The 19,512-nt window shown below is 50.0% G+C and overlaps 1 protein-coding gene across 1 annotated transcript in view; it reads left to right on the top strand.

Moving 5' to 3' along the window:
• The first annotated feature begins 7,426 nt into the window (after positions 1 to 7,426).
• Positions 7,427 to 19,512, top strand: part of Kcnq3 (potassium voltage-gated channel subfamily Q member 3) — a 304,538-nt gene continuing 292,452 nt past the window's right edge. Inside the window, exon 1 of the mRNA XM_076835658.2 lies at positions 7,427 to 7,812. Within this exon, the coding sequence (XP_076691773.2) occupies positions 7,427 to 7,812 (386 nt within the window). The remainder of the gene's footprint in view (positions 7,813 to 19,512) is intronic.

Below are 19,512 nucleotides of genomic sequence, written 5' to 3'. Positions count from 1 at the left end.
TCCTCTTTCTTCATCATCCCTGCCACTACCATTTATGAACTGCTCCCTCTTGTGGTGGGTGCTATGAATAGCACTCTGAATAAACTGACCTGTGGGTTACCTCCCTGGTCCCCCGAAATACCAGGTTTGAAAACACCAGCTCAGGGATTTTCTTTCACTCATGAAGCCTATATGGGTGGTCTCAGAAAATTTAAAAATTATCACCTGTTTAAAAGGGATCCCTGACTAAAGATCAAAGGATCTTTGCTGCTCTTCACTTGAGGAAAGAAAGATCTTTCTTTTTCTTCATCAATTTGTAGCATCAAAAAAAAAAAAGTCAAGACAACTCAATTCTGAATAATTCAATATCATATATGTGTTAAATTATCTTGTCTTTCAATAATCTTCTGAAGAAGTTATTATTATGGAGATAACATGTATTACAAAGATAATGATGACGGACAATAAATTCAGAGATCAATGATGGGTCAGACCCCAAGAAGTGGCCGAGGACTCAGTTATGATGTAAAAATAAGAACTCAGGTCTCTATAAACAGCTGTGAACTTCATCACACCTTGCAGGAGGCAGGTGCACTCACCTTCATTTTGCAGACCTGGAAGCTGTGGGTGGGAGTGGACACAGCCTCCCTGAGCCACTTAGAAAGTTCCAAGACTGGGGTTGCAACCTAAGTCTTTGAACACTAAAAATCTATGCTCTTGCTGGCCTCCCAGGATACAACTGAATTTTAGCATCTTTTGAGATTTTCATGTTACCTGAGGAAAATGTTGATCTCAGCATGAAGAATTTTCCAAAAGTTAATACATTATTAACTTCTGGGAATTGGAGGAGAATCTGGCTTTGAACCACTGCTCAGCCATTGTTCTTGGGTTCTGGGCAAACCACATACCTTCCCGTAAGTACAGTGGTGTAATACCTGCTTCACTGGGCAGCTGTGATGACTAAATGAGGTGGAGGAGGAAAGCTGCTTAGCACAGGCCTGGCCAGAGTAAGTGGTGAGTGTACTGGTTATTTGACACTGGGATATTGGGGGAGGCAACCCCAGTCTTGGAGCTCCCACTGCAGGAGCTCTTCAAGCAAAAACCAGAGGACGTGGCTGTAGATTGAAATAGTCTTGCGGGCTGGCTTCAGACCCCTCCATAGAGTCTGAAATCACTGCAGTGAGTTCCTGCTATGGGCTGGTCTGTGAACCTCCCAATCCATATGTAAAACTGTGAAGCCCCAGGACCTCAGAATTTTTCTGTATTTGTAGAGAGGGCCAAATGAGTCAAAATGAGCCTAGAGTCTGTCCTAATCCAGTCTGACTGGTGTCCTCACAAGAGGAGGAGATATGGACACATATAGAAACACCAGGGGCACACACACAGAGGCAGAAGCATGTGAGCATGCGAGGAGAAGGCGGCCATCTGCAAGCCCAGGAGAGATGCCTCAGGAGGAGCCAGCCCTGCGGAGTGGTCTTAGACCTCCAGCCTCTGGAACAGTGAGAAGATCAGTTGTGCTGTCTAAGCCCATCTGTGGAATTCTGTTATGGCAGACCTAGAAAACCAATAAAGTTAGTTTAGAATAAGCATTTTATAAAATATGGCATAGAAAATGTCGTTTCAGTTAAATGTATATTGTATTATACAGACTGGGTTTTGATATGAAATAGGGGCCACTGTCATAAAAGGTGGATCAATATCGGACTTGTGCAAAATTCTCTTCTAAATTGGATGTAATCATGATAATTAGTATGGTAATATTCACATTATTTAATATGTATTAAGAGTTTTCATTTGTTCAAGTTTGATAGATGTTGACGCCCTCATCCTGACACATCCCTTCAAGGTATTGGACCTACTCCACAGGTAAGGCTGAGTCTGGTTATTTAGCCTGACAAGGGCCAAACACTTGGCATTTTTCAGGGACAGAGTTCCTACCCAGAGCAGGTTGTCTCCAAAGCCTGAGTTCTTTGTCTCTGCTCAGTGTCATTGTGTAGCTATCCACAGTCCCCTCCCAGCTCCCCAGCACCCAAGCATCAGCTTCCCCTCTGCAAAGAATTCTGAGAGAGTGTAAGGGCCTTGAATTCAATAGGATCTGCACACGGGCTTGGCTAAGGGCACAGTGGTTAAGTGAAGGTGAGAACGGGAGTGCTCCAGGGGGCCTGGTGCTTTTCTTCTTGTCACCAAGGTAAGGGAGCACTGTGGCATCTGTGGGGCCAGGTAATGAGGCACAGAGTCTGGAGAGACAGCCCGGCAGGCACAGAGGGTGGTGAGAAAAAGGCGCCGGATGCTCCTGGTGAGCAGATGCCGTGGAGAGTGGCCTTGCGGGTGTTGTTCGTCCCTCTTGCACAAACAGACTGAGCCAGACCCTCATGAGCACAGGTTCCTGCGTTCATTAGTGGGGACTGGCAGTGGGTAATTGGAATATGTAAATGGCATGGGCAAACAGGGTGTTTTAACAATCAAGACTGAGGAGGAGAAGCTTAATTTGGTAAAAAGAAGGGAACAGACTGCCCAGGGAGCCAATTACTGGAGCCAGAGGAGAAAAGTTCAGCTTAGCATGAGCCCACAGGCGGGAAGCAGGGAGGCTGGGACCCTGGGTGGGTTTGCTTCTGCTTCTAAAATGCCAAGTGACCCTTAACCCAGCCCTGCCTTTGTTCAGGTACCAATGTTTGCTGACAGCCTCCCTGAATACCTCCTGCAGGACCCTCCTCTCCAGGATCCTACCCCTTTCCTCCGACCCTCAGTGACTCTTAGATGGACTTTGCCTTGGAATTGCTCACACTGACTTAGTTTCCCCCACTCCAACCTGTCCTCTGCCATCGCAAAGCCCTTTCTACAATCACCCAGGATCACATCAGTCTGTGTTTAAGCAGCTCTCCTGGTCCCCAAGCTCACAGCCCGGCACATGAGCACACCTGCCCTGAGAGGCCTCTGCCTGCGTCATGATCGCCTCCAGCCTCCTTGGCCACTTGCTCTGCAAACCCCACGCTATCTGCACCCAAGCCTTTGCCTGTGCTGAAACTTCCACTTGGCCTGGAATCCTCAGGAAGTAATCTGTGGTTAAAAGCACAGGCTGCAGGTAGACAACCTGAACCCAATCCTGGGACTGTCATGTCTTAGCTCTGTAACCTTGGGTGGGGTACTTAACCTCACAAGTATCATTTCCATCATGGTTAATGTAAAGCTCAGAACCATAATGCTTATCTCCTAATTTTTTCCCCAATGATTTAAGAGATCTATAAAATACTTGGCCCAGACCTATGTATATACAGTAAGCACTTAATAAATGTTAGGATGATAATGAAGATGACGATGATCAGTATCTATTGTGAGCCGGGTCATTGGAAAGCAATGATGACACAGAAGACTAAATTGTTTTGCATTTGTTCACCTCATTTAATATGGACTTAATTTTCTATTTTTCCCTTCTGTTGCCCATAGATGGAGAGCAATGAATGAAAACAGGGATTCAGTAAATGCTCACTAGCAGAATGAAAGCATGAATTCACTCAATGGATGGATCTGATAGTTTACCTAACAAGTATTTAAAGGAAAAAACAAAAGACAAAAGTGACATTAAAAACATGCAAAATGAAGGGTCAGAGTAAAAATTTGCAATTGAAGGCAGGGGAAAGAACACTCTTCCTGCTTGACAATAATCTGCATGGAGTCCTTTAGTGTCTGTTCTCTGGGGCAGAGGCGAGGTCCGTGGGCTCAGAGCGTCTTCCTTCCCCATGGCGGCTGACTCCAGCTGCCTTCCGCAATGCTGAGCCAGATGTCTTGGAGAACATGCTAACAGGCATCACAGGCTGCTCTGCGAGGCTCCTGGACACAGACCTAGCATGGATGCTCAGATCTGCATGAGGCAGCCAGGGAAGGGAACTCGTCCCATCAGAGACGAGGAGACTAAGCAAGGAGACTAATCCAGTGACTTGTCCAGGTTCACAGAGCTGGGACTATCTAAGTATGACACCTTACACAGCCCTGCTCTGCTGAGTGACCAAGAAGGATGTCCTGTTGCCTTGTCTCCTTCACTCCCAGGGAGCTTCTCACCTGGCAGGGAGCATGTGTTCCTCTGCCCTAACAGAGAATGATATACACTCCAGGGAAAGGGGGGCGGGGCTAGGCTGCAGGAAGTGAGGGGACAGTCATTTGAAGAGCTGATGAAGTGGGTTTTTCAGAATAAAAAAAGTACCTGCCTGGGAGGCTTGGGATCCTTTCCAGACAGTTTCTCTTATCCTGGGTTCTTATTAGACTCCAAATTAGAGATTGCTTTCAAACCAGCAGGGGGTGCTCTCCCCAGTGAGGTTACAAAGAAGGACTTGTGTGGCTGGTTCCTCGGGGAGGTGGACTAATACCTAGGTACAGAGCAAACATTCTGGAGAGAAGATAGTTGGTCAGTCGTAGTTTTATGGGAAATCCTTTGCTGGTGAAAAGATGCTCCCAAGTGCATGGGTGATGGCGTTGGCAGAAGGGTCATAGGCAGGGGGAATAATTTTGTAGGTAGGACATGAATCTGTCCTCTAGTCCCACCCATGACTGGAAGGTCCAGTGTTACCAACCTGCCACAGGTGGCTGCTGTCCTTCAGGGAAGGACCCCTCCCAGGGCTAGCATTGTCTCTGTCATTTTCAGGTCAGATGTGCTGCCCTTGTGTCACCAGCAGCCACCACACTGGGTATTCCTGAACAACAGGATGACAAATTATCACATTGCCTTGCTGAAGGTTTGTATCCCATCACTCCTCCACAGTTTTGCATTTTTTATGCAACAAATAATGCAAGTAAAATTTAAAACAGTCTGCAACAATGATTTAATGTACTCTGGGAACAGGATGAGAGGGCCAGCAGGGTCGTCATTCTGTATGTCCATGAGCCGGAGACTCGGCCCTGCTCCCTGGACTGTAGTTATAATGACCATCGCCAGAGCATTGTCTCATCAGAGAGGCTTGCGCCTTGGAAGACAGGACTTACAGAGGCAGAAATTGAGACTCAGTGTCACTGGGGCACTGTCCTCAGGAGGGATTAAGGTTACTCTTATGGGACCCAGCTTGACTCTCTCTAGAGGGTTTTCTTAAAAGAGCAAATCTGGCCCCTCCTCACTCTCTGGCTTCCTGTCTTGTTATGTAGTCTTCCCTTGTGATGACATCTATCATAATGTGACCTAGCCGAGAGGTCCCTCACCAGAAACTGAATAGATGAGTCTACCCTATCTTGGACTTTTAGTCTCCAAGAATGTGAGCTAAATAAATTTATTTTCTTTATATATCCCCAACCTATTTTGTTATAGCAACTGAAAACAGACTGATACAAAAATAAAGGAATGGAAGAGAGGAAGCAAGTGGCTGAGTTTTCTCTGTTGGAGGACAGTCATGTTCCTACTTTGTATTAGGTTCTTCTATTAAGTCAGTTTCTAGGCAAATATTATTCTGTTGCAACAAGCAGTGTATTTTTGTGCCAATACTACTGTCTTAATGATCTCAGTTTTATGGCTTAACATCTTTTGGAAATTCTTTTCTTCTTGGAGACTTCTGAGGTTCGTCTTTTGACAGTCCTGTACAGGTGGTGGTCCTGTGTCCCCTTCCCCTACACTCCTCACCCTCCCCTTCTCTTCTCTTTGCTCCTTGGCCAGCTCCTCCAGGAAGACCTTCTGATTGTTCTTTTCTTGGAACAAGGGCTAAGACCTCGGCCTTGCTGGCAGCCTTCCCTTCCCCTCCAGCCAGCAGTTATGAGGGAGGAGTAAAGGAGGTAACCAAGGAGCCCCTTGGTCAGCAGGAATGGAGGGTTTCTCTACCCTTGGGATGAAGTGAAAAGTGCAGGTGCTCCTTGACCTCTGCAGCCACTGATTGTCCTTGGCCCCCTCTGAGCTCCACAAGCCCCAGAGTGCATCCCCTGTGCCCCATATCTTTGCCCCCTGCCTTTGCCATTTGTGTCTCACCTCAAAATGTGGCCTCTTCAATGAGGCTAAGGATCAGCCAAACTGAAGCAGGTCTCATAATCACTCTAGTATGAACTCCAGTTTTTTTTTGTTGTTGTTGTTGTTGTTTTGTTTTTTGCATAGAATTTACCGGTACTGGGGAATATTCTGTTCATGTTACATTTTACATTAAGGTCTTCTAACTGTCCCTAGACCTGAAACTAAAAGCAGGGACCTCCTAATCCTGGACAGGGAGCAGTGCCCTTTTGCCAGAGAAATTCATTCATGTGGGTTTAGTGATTCATTGAATGAGCTGAAATTCTGGCAGAGGGACTGATTCACCTGCAGCACAAGTTAGAGGCGAAGGAAGAAACTAGGCTTCCAATTCCCACTGTTCTATTTCTTCAGACCTCAGCCCATCCACCAGGGAGGCTGCTATTTAAAGACTGGGAGAGGAGATTAGAGCAGTGTCCACCATGAACCCTGAGCCACCAGGAATAGGAAACCCCCAGGGTTGTAACCATGGAGCAGGTGAGTTCACACTTGTGCTCTCGGCCTTGGCCAACTCAGCAACTTGAATTTTACCTTCAAAGATCAGAAGAAAGAGTGGAAGGTGGGAGTAAACGTAAAGCTACAGCCTCCCAGCAAACGCAGAGAGGGAGACCCCTTCCCAATCCCTGCTCCTTTTCCCCTTTTCTCTCTACACGCCCTGCCCCGGGGAAGCCCCAACGCCCACGAGAGCGCAAGGAGCCAGGCGCCGCGGCCGCAGAGCGCATGGCCTGGCATCATCCAGAGCGAGGGCCCAGGAGATCCCGGGTCCCCAAGGCGCTCAGGGGTTGGGGGCGGTGGCGAGGGCGGGGCGTCGCCGGGGCTCCTGCCGCGACGGGGCGGGACAATGGGGCCCCACCCCGGCGAGGGAGGGAGGCGGGAGCGAGGCAGGGAAGGAGGCCGGCGGCGTGCGCTCGGCCCGCGGCGCGTTCTCTGCCGCTGCTGCTGCTGCTGCTGCTGCGGGGCTGGGCTGGAGCCGGCGGGGAGGGGCGCGGGTGGGAGAGCGGAGGAGGGAGGAGGCGGTGGCGGCGGCGCGTGTGGCAGGCGGGCGGGAGGGCGGGCGGCTGGCACAGGGCTTGTAAATAAACTGCGATGCTGTCTCGGGCTCGCCGGCTCGGGTGCCGCCGCCGCCGCCGCCGCCCCGGAGCGCCAGTGCCAGGCTCCCGCCGCCGCGCGCCCTAGCGCCTCCGCGTCCGCATCGCGCGCCTTCGCCGGCTCCCCGCAGCACCCGGCCCGCGCCCCTTGGGGTCCCGCTACTGACCCGCTCGGGATGTGACCTTCTGACCCCCCACCCGGCCTCCCGTGCCCCCCGGGGGGCCTCCCTTTGCCTGCTTTTGGGGGGGGTGGGGAGGGGCGCGCGGATCATGGCATTGGAGTTCCTGGGCTTGCAGCTGCCGCCGCCGCCTCGTCCACGCAACCCGAGTGCCCCTTCTTCCCCAAGCAGCAGCGGAGAAGGCGAAGCGGCCGGCGGGAGCGAGGCAGATGGGGCTCAAGGCGCGCAGGGCGGCGGGGGCGGCTGGCGGCGGCGGCGACGGGGGCGGCGGAGGCGGCGGGGCCGCTAACCCAGCCGGAGGGGACGCGGCGGCGGCCGGCGACGAGGAGCGGAAAGTGGGGCTGGTGCCCGGAGACGTGGAGCAAGTCACCTTGGCGCTTGGAGCCGGAGCTGACAAAGACGGGACCCTGCTACTAGAGGGCGGTGGCCGCGACGAGGGGCTGCGGAGGACCCCGCAGGGCATCGGGCTCCTGGCCAAGACCCCGCTGAGCCGCCCGGTCAAGAGGAACAACGCCAAGTACCGGCGCATCCAAACTTTGATCTACGACGCCCTCGAGAGACCGCGGGGCTGGGCGCTGCTCTACCACGCGCTGGTGTGAGTACCCGGCCGCTCGGGCGCCCCTCGGCGGCAGCGCATGTTGGGGTTCGGGTGGGCCTGGAACTGAGGAAGTCTCAGGGGCTTTAACACTTGGAGGTGCTCTCCCGCTGAATGAGGGCCTGCCTGCCCTGGGTGCGTGTTTGTTGTGCATATTTGTGTGTCTGTGAGCCGCCTTCCCCGTGTTGGACACCAGGGCTCCGAGGAACCAAGCGTGGTTCCCCAGCCAATTTGGAGATAGGACTGGCGTGTGTGCGCGCCAATGCCCAATGCATAGCACCTTCTGTGCTGTTGGTATGGAAGCTTAAAGTAATTATGTGCTCCCCCCCCCCCCCCCCCCCGCTAATTAACCAGGGGTTGAACAGGGTAAAACCAGACCTCCCATTAGCTCTGTTCCTGCTTGGGGTGGATCCCTCTTTTTAGGAACGCCAGAGTTTAGAGGACAGGTCCTGGAGTTGAGGATGGGAGTGGTGCACACTGCCCACGGTGGTGTGTGTGTGTTTGTATGTGTGTGCGTGTATATATACGTGTGTGTGTGCATGTATTGCACACAAGTGTGTGTTGGGTGTGTGTGCTGCCCTTCTTAGGGATCCATTCTGGTATAGGAAATAACCTGGTGTTGCTCTCTTTGGAACTTGGACTGGACCAAATGCATGTCTTTCGGTTTCTTTTATGGAAATATGAGGGATGTGTGTGTGTGTGTGTGTGTGTGTGTGTGTGTTTGTGTATGGGCAGGTGTTGGGGCATAATGGAGGGGGTTGGGGCTGGGGATTATTTGGGCTGGAACATCTCCATGATTTGGGTTCTGGTATCCCTTAAGCCTCAACTGCTGCCCCCTCTCCTGCTTTGGCTGTCCCTAGACACTGGGGTTGTTGGAGATCTGGTCTGGAGGTTTGGGCTCCCCCCAAACCCCCTCCCTCCCTCCCCCCCCCCCTCTTCCCCTGGAAAGAATTTCCCTGTCTATAAGGAGGTAAATGCGAATACATGGACAGAAGGAAGATGGAACTCCCTCTTCACCAGGCACTTAGCATGGAAAATCCGCCTGTATTTGGGGAGGAGGAGAGGTTGACATTGGAGGTTCTTCATCTAGGATTGGCAATCCTGACTGGCAGTGCGCTCTCCAGGGCTGCCAGGGTATTTCTAGCTATGAACTGAGCTTTTTAGGAAGCTGAATGGACTTAGCTTAGCTTTTTTGGAAGCTGTATGGCAACCAGGGTTTGGCAGGGAATTGGCCATGACCTTGACCCCATCACCCCCTTGTGCCTTAAACAGTGGACTTTCCTCTCTGGTCTCTTTCAGTTGACCCATGACTTACTTACAGGGTGTGGGCTCAGGGAAGGCTGGAGTTAGTTACTCTGTCAATATTCCTTAGTTGCAGTGCTTTTCCTGATTTGACCACCAGGTGGGGCATCCACACAGGACCTCAGACCTAGCAACAGGTTTCTGCAGAGGGGTTATCAAAGCCAGGGTGGGTGCCTCCCTGGAAACTGAGGAACCAGTGGAGAGAGAATGGGGGATCCTGTGGGTTTGGAGGAGTCAAGCTTTTGATGTCTGTGTACGTGTATTTGCAGGTGTTTGTAGCAGTCTGGCTGGAGAGAGGCTCAGCAATTATTGCTCTTTCATTTGCTCATTTTAGGTGGTAAAAAAGGATTAAAAAAAATGCATTCACCTGTCTCTGGAACATTTTAGCTAAATTTAAGTGAAGCAAATGCTGAAACGTGTGATAGTGTAAAAAAAGAAAAACAAATTATTAGAGTACACACAAGTATAACAGATCCCCTCGTCCTTCTACACATAGTGTGCAGTATGTATTGGCTAGCTTCCAATCTTGGGGTCGCATCAAAGCTTCTGGTCTCCCTCTTTCTTTTCCCACCTTTCGTAGCCAGGGTCCCCTGGCCATACCTGGCCCAGTCTTCAGAAAGGACGGCTAAGGCCAGTTAGTGTCACAGCCTCAATCTTATCCTCCCTTAGAATTAGTGTTTAAAGAAGCACATTTAAAAGTGCCCAATCTCAAGTTTCCCAGAGAGGACTCAAGATTTAAGATTTAAGACCATGCCTAGCCCAGCACATTCATTTAGGAAAATGCACTTATTTCCCCTTATGCTCACAATTCTATGAGGTAGTAATCATCATTTCCATCTTATAGATGGAGACAGGAAAACTTCAAGGGATAAAATCACCTAAGATCACACAGCTCAAGTTCCTGGAGTCTCGCTGGAATGCAGTGAGTCAGCTCTGGCTGGCCCCCATTCTGGTTCTGACCATCTGCAAACAGTGGGGAGACTTGGGGTATTTTGCTAGTTGTTGCTGTTAACACGGGGACCTTAGCCATGCTCTGCCTCCTCTTCTTAGCACCAAGATGCAAATGGTGGGAAATGGGAGTTCCTAATCAAAGCAGGACTGGTGAGAAGCCAGGGAACCACATGGTGGGGACATGGGGGATGGCATGGAATATGATGGGTGGTTGCTGGAATTGTGGATTCTGCTACATTGTGGGTTGTACTAGAAAACTCAGGTAGGGTCGCCTTTGAACCCCTGCTGTTGAGGCATGCTTGGTAAGTGGTACATCCTGTATCTTTCCTCCACCTTCAGACAAAGTCCAGTCAAGTGGACATAACTGAACCTTTCATTGATGATTTAGGATTTTGCAAGGCATTGGAATTTGTACTGGAAGCATCCATTGTTCTGTTCTGGGCTGTGGCTAATGGCAGGAGGAGGCCAGGAAATTGGGCTGAACATGGGCTCATAGTCTAGTACATACTTTTTTTTTTTTTTTTTTTTTTTAATGAACCACATTCACTTGAGGAGATAATGTTTTTTTTTTTTTTTTCTCTTTCCCAAAAATAGAATACAGAAAACATGGAAGTCAATCAGACTCCCACCCTGCTCCCTTTGCCTTAAATGCCTTCACCTTGGCAGCTCTAGCACCACCACCTCCAGGAAGCCTTTCCCTGACTCCACAGGCTGGGCTAGGCTTGGCCTCCCCCTGCTAGCTGTAGACTTTTGCACAATTCACATTGGATTGACGCATTTGCTTGTCTGCCTCACTGAGCTGGGAGTGCCTGGAGAGTGGGGGCTGTGCTGTTCTTTTTAGCATCCTCAATTCCCGGGAGGCAGTGGAGCCCATGGTACGTACTAAGTAAGCATTTGCTGCATGGCTGCATGGAGGAATTCTCTTAAGATCCTGGCTAATCAAGACTTTGCCGGCACAGCTTTGCCATGATCACAACAGCAACAAGTAGCCAGAATCAGCATTACAGGATTTTAATTAGGAGAGCAATCCTTGGGAGTCTTGCACTGTGGGAGCCTGAGCTTTAACCAGTGAGGCCACTCACAGCCCTGCTTTCCCATCTACAGCTGAAAGAGATGCTGATGTTAGGGAAATGCGCTGTGCTTGGAGCTCACATCTGGACTTTCAATTTCTGTGACTTGCGGGACCCTCGCTAGAATGACCTAGAAGCTGGGGGTGATAACACTGCCTAGCGTTAGGGAGGGGTTACTAGAAAGGTTTTTAAAGAAAAGATTGTATGTCAGCGTTTTAGCACAGCACCAGGCACTCAGCATTCATTGGTTGATTCTGAATAGGGTTCTCTTGAAAGTCATCTAGACTGTGTGGGTCCTGGGGGGCTATTTGGGGACTGCCCCTTTCTAGCTTGTTAATGGAGAGACACTGGCTGCATCTTGGCTTGTCACTGGCTAGGCTCTGCACAGGCACCCGGCTGCCTTGACCATCTCTTTGCAGCCAGCTGGGTGTGATCACAAGTAAGTACTCACTTATTGACAAACCAAGGGAAATGATCACAAGACATAGCCACTGATTGTTTTCTGAGATTAGCTGGCAGGTAAGACTAGGTGTGAGACACAGGACAAGAAGCTATCCTGGAATGCAGAGGGCCTGGCTGATGGCCTCAGCGTGGGGATTTAATAGAGGGTAATAAAGGGTAGAAGGTGGACTTAGAGCACCCAGGCACTTCTTTGTAGGCTATCAGTAAATGCTTCCTCTGTCTCACTTTCCCTTTGAATCATATTTAATCTTCCATCTTCCTGCATCCATGCACACTCCCCTTTTTAAGAGTCTCATTTTATTTTTCTCTTCATTTGGTGAACTTCTGGCCTTCCCCCTGGCTGTCTTCTCGAGGACATTTTCAAGCCCCTTGGAAGTAGTGAAGAAGCCAGGTGAGGGCTGATACCCCAGCCCTCTGGCATCAGATCTCCAGGCAGTAGTGAAGCCCCATTCTGAGACGGACCACGTGTCCACGCTCGCTCACTGTCTATGAAATGGGCTCTCACTGGTGGCCAGTGCTAGTGGGGCCAAGGTGAGCACTGCTTCTTTTTCACCTAGGAATCTGAGGTTTCTGAGAAGATATGTGGTTTCCCAGGGTGGTGGAGCCTGCTGAAGTGGCCGAGGTGGGAGCCCAGTAGGAGTCCTCGTCCCTGCATGGCATCCCTTAACCATGTCAGCCACACAGCGGAAGGGAACAGAGAGGGCTGGGCTCTCTTGGGTCAGGAGCTTCCTAGCTGCATTTCTGACAAGTTCCCAGGGGAGACAGCAGCCGCTGCCCTGCAGACCTCTCTGGACAGCAAGGCTTCTCCAACTCTGCCATGTGTGGGAACCACCGAGGCAGAAGGGACCTTGGGACAGGCATGGGGCAAACGCCACTTGAACTGAAGTTACCAAACTTGTGTATAATGAGATGAACTAACCCTGCCCTCTCCTTAACCCAGTTCAGTGGATATGTAAACATGCCTGCAGCAATGCCCCAAACAACCACGGACAAATGCAAAAGGTGGGGTGTCCAGCTAGACATCTGACCTGGTCTTTTCCAAAGGGTCTGTGTCATCAGCCAGCTGACCAGCAGAAGAAGAGGAGGAGCTGTCTCAGTTAAAGAGACACAACAATCCTTGATTAGCTCCTGGATCAGAAAAATAATTTTAAAAGGACATTATTTTAGGATTTGTTAATAAATTTGAACCTTTGTTCCACATTAGATAGCATCATTGTATCAAAATTTAATTTCTTGAGTGTGATCATCATATTGTGGTGATGTAGGTAGATGTTCTTCTTTTAAATTCTCTTTTTGTTCTACTTTTCAAAGAGATGCATGGTGTAGTGGTTACCGTCTCGGTGTCGGCAACTTTCACAGAGTTTGGAAACTGTAAATGTGTGTGCATGTGTATGTAGAAGGTGCACGCCCAGAGGAGCAGGGGGAAGAAGCAGGAGTATTTAAATAAATAAAATAAAATGTCTTAAAAAGTGGCAGAATATTAATGATGGTGAATCCAGATGAAGAGAATAGATTTCACTCTCTAAATTTAAAAATGGTTAGAATACATTTTTTAAAAAATGGACATTTACACACACAACACACAAAGCACACTCATGAATACCGGTGACTGGCAGGTGGTGTCCTCAGGGGGGTCCAAGATGAAGCCAGGCTGAGAACTGTCAGCTGAGGGAATGGGCTTTCTTTTAGATTTTTGGTCCTGTATGTGGGCCATGTCACCAAGCTCCTCTCAGCCTGGGACGCTGCCCAGGTAATGACAAGCCCGTGGCTTGGAGGTGCAGCGTGGTGTGCCCTTCTTTCTGTTCAAGGCTGCACAGGCCGAGACGTGCCAGGCTTGAGCATGGCTGAGAGAGTGAGCTGTGCTCTTCTCTCTCGAGAGAGACTTGAAACAACGAGGCTTGAAAAGTCTGGCAGGAGCCACAGTAGAAGGCAAAGGAGGGACCCAGGGGAGCAGGAAACGAAGGCACCGTAGTTTGAATCATAAATGCCACGAAGGCTCATGTGTGGAAGCCCTGTTCCCTGAAGTGCAGCCACTGGGAGATGGTGGGACTTTTAAGAGGTGGGGTCTGGCAGGAAGTCTGAGGTCACTGAGGGCATGCCCTTGAAGTGGACCATGGAGAATCGTGATCTCTCTTCCTCTCTTTCCCTCTTTTCCAATTCCTGGCCATGAGGTACCAGCCTTTCTCCACCTCACAGTTCCACCATGATGTGCTGCCTGGTCATAGGCTTAAAGCAACAAAGCCAATTGATCCAGGATGGGGACCTCCAAAACGTGAGCCAAAATAAACCTTTTTTTTTTTGTAAGTTGATTTTATCAGGTATTTGTGACCGTGATGGAAAGCAGACTAATGCAGACGGCCTTGTTCACCTCCTGTGTTGTTTCAGTGGAAACTCCTTCAAGGGAGCTTTAAGCAGCAAGAGAAGAAATGAAGGTATCTATTCTTTAGACAATTAATGGGTAGTCTTCTTCTACACAGAGAACTGAATGCTAAATTCAGTTCAATTCAACACCAAATTATCTCTTGCATTATTTGAAAGACCCCTACTTCAAATTTGATTGTTTGTTGATTGCAACGCTGGAGATCAGACCCAGGGCCTTATGCACTCCGGGCAAACACTCTACCACTGATAGCCTCTCATTTTAAAAATCCCATAAATGTTTCAGAGTTTTATAAGTCAAGTATGATCTTCTGGTTTTCCCGATAGTCAAGGTCCTGCCCTCTTTTTCTTTTTTGTCTGGGTCTTGAGGTTTTGCAGGATGTGATCAGGATCTGTTTAATCTTTTAACAACTGAGACAGGGTCAAGAGAAGCAAGGGACGTCTTGCTTCAGAGTTAGCCTTCAAGTGTGGCCTGAGTGAAGATGCTTTCAGTCCAGTGCTCTGGGGACCTGGTTCGGGGTGGCCCCAAGCAGCTCAGGTCTGTCAGAAGTGACAGACGAGCCTTTGGGAGCATCGTGCTTGCTGTGTGACTTGGACACTCATTTACCCACAGTCTGTGAAGGGCCCTGTGGCGAATCCCATGAGACAGCATGTGAGAAGCTGCAGAGAGGCCATGCTCAGAGGGCATCCTCCTAAATCTGGAAAGACTGGGTGGGCTCCATGTTGGGGCCTCATTTCTGCTGGGCTTCTGCTTCTGCCACACAGGGACTTGCCATGGTCTGAGTGCACCATCACATATATTTATGAGGAACCTATTAACCAGGTAACTTAAGCACCTTCGTCTACAGGGGGTCCACTTTCCAAAGGTGATCACCTTTTGAGAATGAAGGTCTGGAGGTACACAGTGGAGGTCAATATGTCCCTTTCAGGCCACCTCTGGTCTTGCAGATGTCATATACCTCCGTCTGTTGGTACTTCTGTACCAAACACCGCAGATGGGCAATTTATGAAGAACAGAAACTTATTTCTCCCTGTTCTGGGGGCAGAGAATTCCAAGATCAAGGTTCTGGCCTGGTCCTTCTTTGTGAAATCCTGGTCCCTGCTTCCACGATGGCGCCAGGTAGGCTGTGTGCTCCCAAGGGGAGGAAGGCTGTGCCTTCCCCAAAGAAGGTGAAAGGAGGAGCACGCGCAGCCTCTCAGGTACGAGAGGGTTCTTCTCACCAGGGGAGGTGCCCGTCTGCAGGGGCAGCACTTACAGGTCCCACCTCTTAGTGCCGTCACGTGGCCATTTGGTTTCAACACCAGGATTCAGGGAGGACACATTCAAATCCATGCCTGCACCCAGGGTGCAGGTCAGATCCATGCACGGAGTAGAACTTGTTGGGAGGGACTTTTCACCCTGCCACGAAAGGAACAGAGGAGTGGGAACAGATTTCTTCAGAGAACAAGTGACGTTCTGACTCAGGAACGAGATTGCTTTTTGCCTGTCATTTATGGATAACGAGGAAGTCTGAATGCCACTGGCTGGGGGGGCATCCCCTACACAGGCTCCGGCTGGCTTTTGCCTTGGAAGGTATCAGGGCTGGTTTCCCCTTTCCTCCCCTGTCTCCCCCTGCTTTATTCCAGAGTCATGTGAAATCATCTCAACTCAGAGAGCAGAACAGGGTGTTAAAATAACCAGCGTATTAATAATAAATATGTCTTCATTTTTTAGTTAATGATGTCACACCTGAGCAGCCAGCTGATTCATGCCAGGGCCACCTGCCTCATAGATCTAGTGACCGTGGTTCCAGAAAGTGCCTTTCTGCAGCTGACCGCCTCTGACCTCTGACTCTCTGAAACTGGTGCCTTTGGGCTGCTTGGCCTTTGGCCCCCCGAGGTTCTTGGCCAGCTTGCCCCAGGGGGTTAAGTTCATTTCTGCCTTTCTGTCTTCCTGGGGTCTGGGGTGAAATCTTATCTGACAAGACTTGAAAATACTGAGCTAAGAGGATGTGCTCATCCAGTGTGGCCATCTGTCCTAAATGGAAAATCACTTAGTGCTATCAAGCTATTTATCTCTCCGCTCCTGCTCCTGCCCTTTCCTAAAATCCGGCTTCCGTTTTGTTGAGCCTCACATCTATCGGTTCTGATGCTTCTCCCTGGTGATGCTAGTCCAAGAAAACTCGCAGACCTTCATAATCAGCAGGTCTGATCAAACTCATCAGGCACAGTTACTGTGGAATTTATAGGCTGGCATAGAGTAAGGACTGAGAGGTGGATTGCAAAATCCGGAGGCTGTCAGAGGTGGAAGGGCCTGCAGAAAGCAGGAAATTGGCCTAAGGTCATGACGCTGTCCAGGGAAGGACATGGACCAGGTCTCCTTCCAAGGCTGGCCTCTCCTGGTGGTCCTGCAGCAGCTGTGCATGAGGGATCAGTCTTATCCAAGGCCACATTCCTGTGGGTTTGCAGCTGTCTTAGGATCAATCAAATCCCATCCAAAGTACAATTTTACTTGAAGACATTTTTTCACTTTGTTTCCAAAGGGCTATTCGTTCAGAATATTTTCTTTTACAGAATATTTTTTACAGAATATATTTTACAGAATATTTTCTTTTACAATTTTTCTTTGTAAAAGAAAAAAATATTTTCTTTTACAAGAAGGTTATTGCTCAGGGCCACACTTTCTTTTTGGTTCTTTGGGTTGTTTTTTTGAATGAACAGAAGAAAGAGTAGGAGCAGTGCAGTCTGATCAGGCTCGTACTCGGCTCCTTGGGTACTTGACCTTTGGCCAAGGGGGCTTTCTCTTCCCGCTGAAATCCTAGGGCTGAGATCCCCTTTCCTCTCTTCCTCCCCCAATTCTGTCCTGTACCAAGAATCCTCTTCCGTAGTCTCTGGTCTTTACTGAGTTCAGCTGAGTCTGAGCACTCAAACTTTTAAGTTTTAGGCACTCGTTGCTGGTTACAAAGTTACTGTTTTCATTAGTAACAGTCCCTGACATCTCTGGGGTGATTGCTGGGTGCCCACAGGTAAGCATTCTAGATGATTCTCCCAAGGTGTGGCGGAGGGCCCAGGGAACACTGGCCTGAGACCAGGAAACCCAAGTTCTCACCTTCAGTTCTCTACTGATTTGCGTTACAGGAAAAGCCTCTGTTTCCTCATCTGAAAGATGACCTAGTACCCTTGGCTTCCAGGTCTTGAAAGGGTTCCCTGAGGTGATGACCGGGTTCCAAAGTGTAGTGGCCCAGTGCTGACCCCTCTTTAGTTCAGGCCCCCCAGAAGCCCACCCCAGGCAGAGCTTGGTGAAGACCCCTGTGTTTTGTTTCCATTATCTCCTTCGGGGAGTCTGTGCAGACCTTCTCCCCAGGTCACCTCGCCCGTGAACCTTAAATGCCACAGGTGCTCCCTTTATGAACCATGTGTTTCTGGGCTTGAGATGCAAAAAGAATTAGATTTTCCCCACCCCATCTCCTCTCCCAAGAGCTGACCTAGCTCCACCTGAGACGGGACAAGCCCTGTTGAGAAGGTGTGATTTAGGAGGTGGTCCCAAGGGGGGAAAAGGGTGAAATAAGTAAAATTGAGGAAAGTGGAGGAAATAGGCTGAAAGTCTGCGTTGTGAAGCAGGCAGCTGGGAGGGGTGCCTAGGGTCAGGGCGCCTGCGGAACCCTGCGGAACCCTGCGGAACCCTGCGGAACCCTGCGGAACCCTGCGGTGAGGCGCCCAACAGCCTGTCTGAGCCTTGAGCTCCATCTGTCCGTCACTGCTCCCAGGGGCAGAGAAATCCCTCAGAAGAACTCACAGGACAAGTGCAGAAGGTGTTTGAAGGACACCTGTGGTAGGTGCTGGAAGTGAGCCCTGAGCAGGGCCGGGGACCCCACAGCAGCTGTCCTGGTTCTTATGTGAAGAAAGCCTCGTGACGCAAGGTTCACAGGCGTGACTGTGTCCCACGGCGGTTCTTGGAGGAGGTCCAGGGATAAAACACATCCTGGTGGTTCCTCATTAATTAGGATCATCATTCAGGGAAAAAAAAATCCAAATTAAAAGTATTTACCAATTGTGGATCCGAAGCCTCTTTGCTCAGGACAGCTGCCCTTCCTAAGCTCTCGCTGGGTGCCAGGGTTGCAGAGTTCTCAGCAGCACCCCGAAACCTGGCCACCACCTGCCCTACCTTTTGGGGTAAGAAGCTGTCCCTGCTGAGCCTATGGTGTGTGTGTTTACATAACACGGATTCTCACCAGAAGACACTGGAGGGACCTTTCAAATGAACCTGGCAACTCCAGTTCCGCTGCCACCGTCACTATGCATGGCTTTCCGACACATTCAAAGAACGAAGCCTCTTACTAATTTATAACTTGAGAAGCATTAGCATTTCAAAACAAGATTGAAATAGATAGTCTGATTGTTCTTGCACATCTTTCCTTGGGAAGATGGCAGCACCCTGGTTGCAAACTGTGATGCTGTGACTTCTGCCCTTCACCTTAGCTCTGGGTAAGCATTCTAGATGATTCCCCTAAGGTGGGGTGGCCTGGACACCAGGAAACCCAGGCTGTCACTTGAGTCCTCTGCTGGTTTGCTCCGTAGTTTCTGTAAATCCTTTTGCTGACACGCCCTCAGGTATCTGCTGGCCAGACTCAAGATATGCTGACTGACCACCTGGCTCTGATTTCAGGCCTCGTAGATACCAGGCCTTGCTAGCAGTAGGGAACCTAGAGGTGAGCACAGCAGTTCTGTCTTAAGGAGTCCTGTGGAGAAGGTCGTTGACTGCCTGGCTGTGCAGTAGTGTTTGCATACACGGAGCCTGCAGGAAGGTCAGCTGAAGTTGTTGACACAGGGAAGGTTTCCTTCAGCAAGAAATAGATTTCACTGCCAGGCGCGGTGGTGCACACTTATAATCCCAGCAGCTCAGGAGGCTGAGACAAGAGGATTGGGAGTTCAAAGCCAATCTCAGAAATTTAATGGGGTTCTGAGTATTCAGTGACACCCTGTCTCTAAATAAAATACAAATAGGGCTGGGGAAGTGGCTCAGTGGTCGAGTGCCCCTGAGTTTAATCCCCAGTACCAAAAAAAAAAAAATAGGTTTCATCGTGGGTGTAGTGCTGGATCTCTCCTCCTCCTATGTGGGACCATGACTGTGTCAGGCACTTAGAATCAAAGGTCTGATTTGTCCTCACTGAAGGAAAGGAGCTGGACTTGTGGAGGGGAAGTGGCATCACCCACCTGAAGCAGGGTGGGCTGGGTTGAGCTGCCTGGAGAGGCTAGAGACTTGCTTTTCAGCTCTATGTTTCCCACATGCCATCCTGTGCTCCCCGCAGTCCAGAGCCTGGTGCAGCGCATGGCACCCAGCCTGTCACCCAAATGGACATGACACCAGCCCTCAGGACTGTGTGGCTTCAGGGGCAGGAGAAATGTGGGTGGAGATTCAGTGCTGGCTTTGATCCTGGCTGAAGCATGTTTTAGCCCAGGAACGTTGAGTCAACCACTTCCCCAGCCCAGTTGTCAACCACTTCCCCAGCCCAGTTGTGATTCCTCATCTGCAGCATGACGCACACCTGTCCACACA

The sequence above is a fragment of the Callospermophilus lateralis genome, chromosome 16 (assembly GCF_048772815.1).
Source record: "Callospermophilus lateralis isolate mCalLat2 chromosome 16, mCalLat2.hap1, whole genome shotgun sequence".
NCBI classification, from domain to species: Eukaryota; Metazoa; Chordata; class Mammalia; order Rodentia; family Sciuridae; genus Callospermophilus; species Callospermophilus lateralis.
The sequence above is the reverse complement of the archived record's forward strand: the minus strand, read 5'-3'. Positions and strand labels throughout refer to the sequence as shown.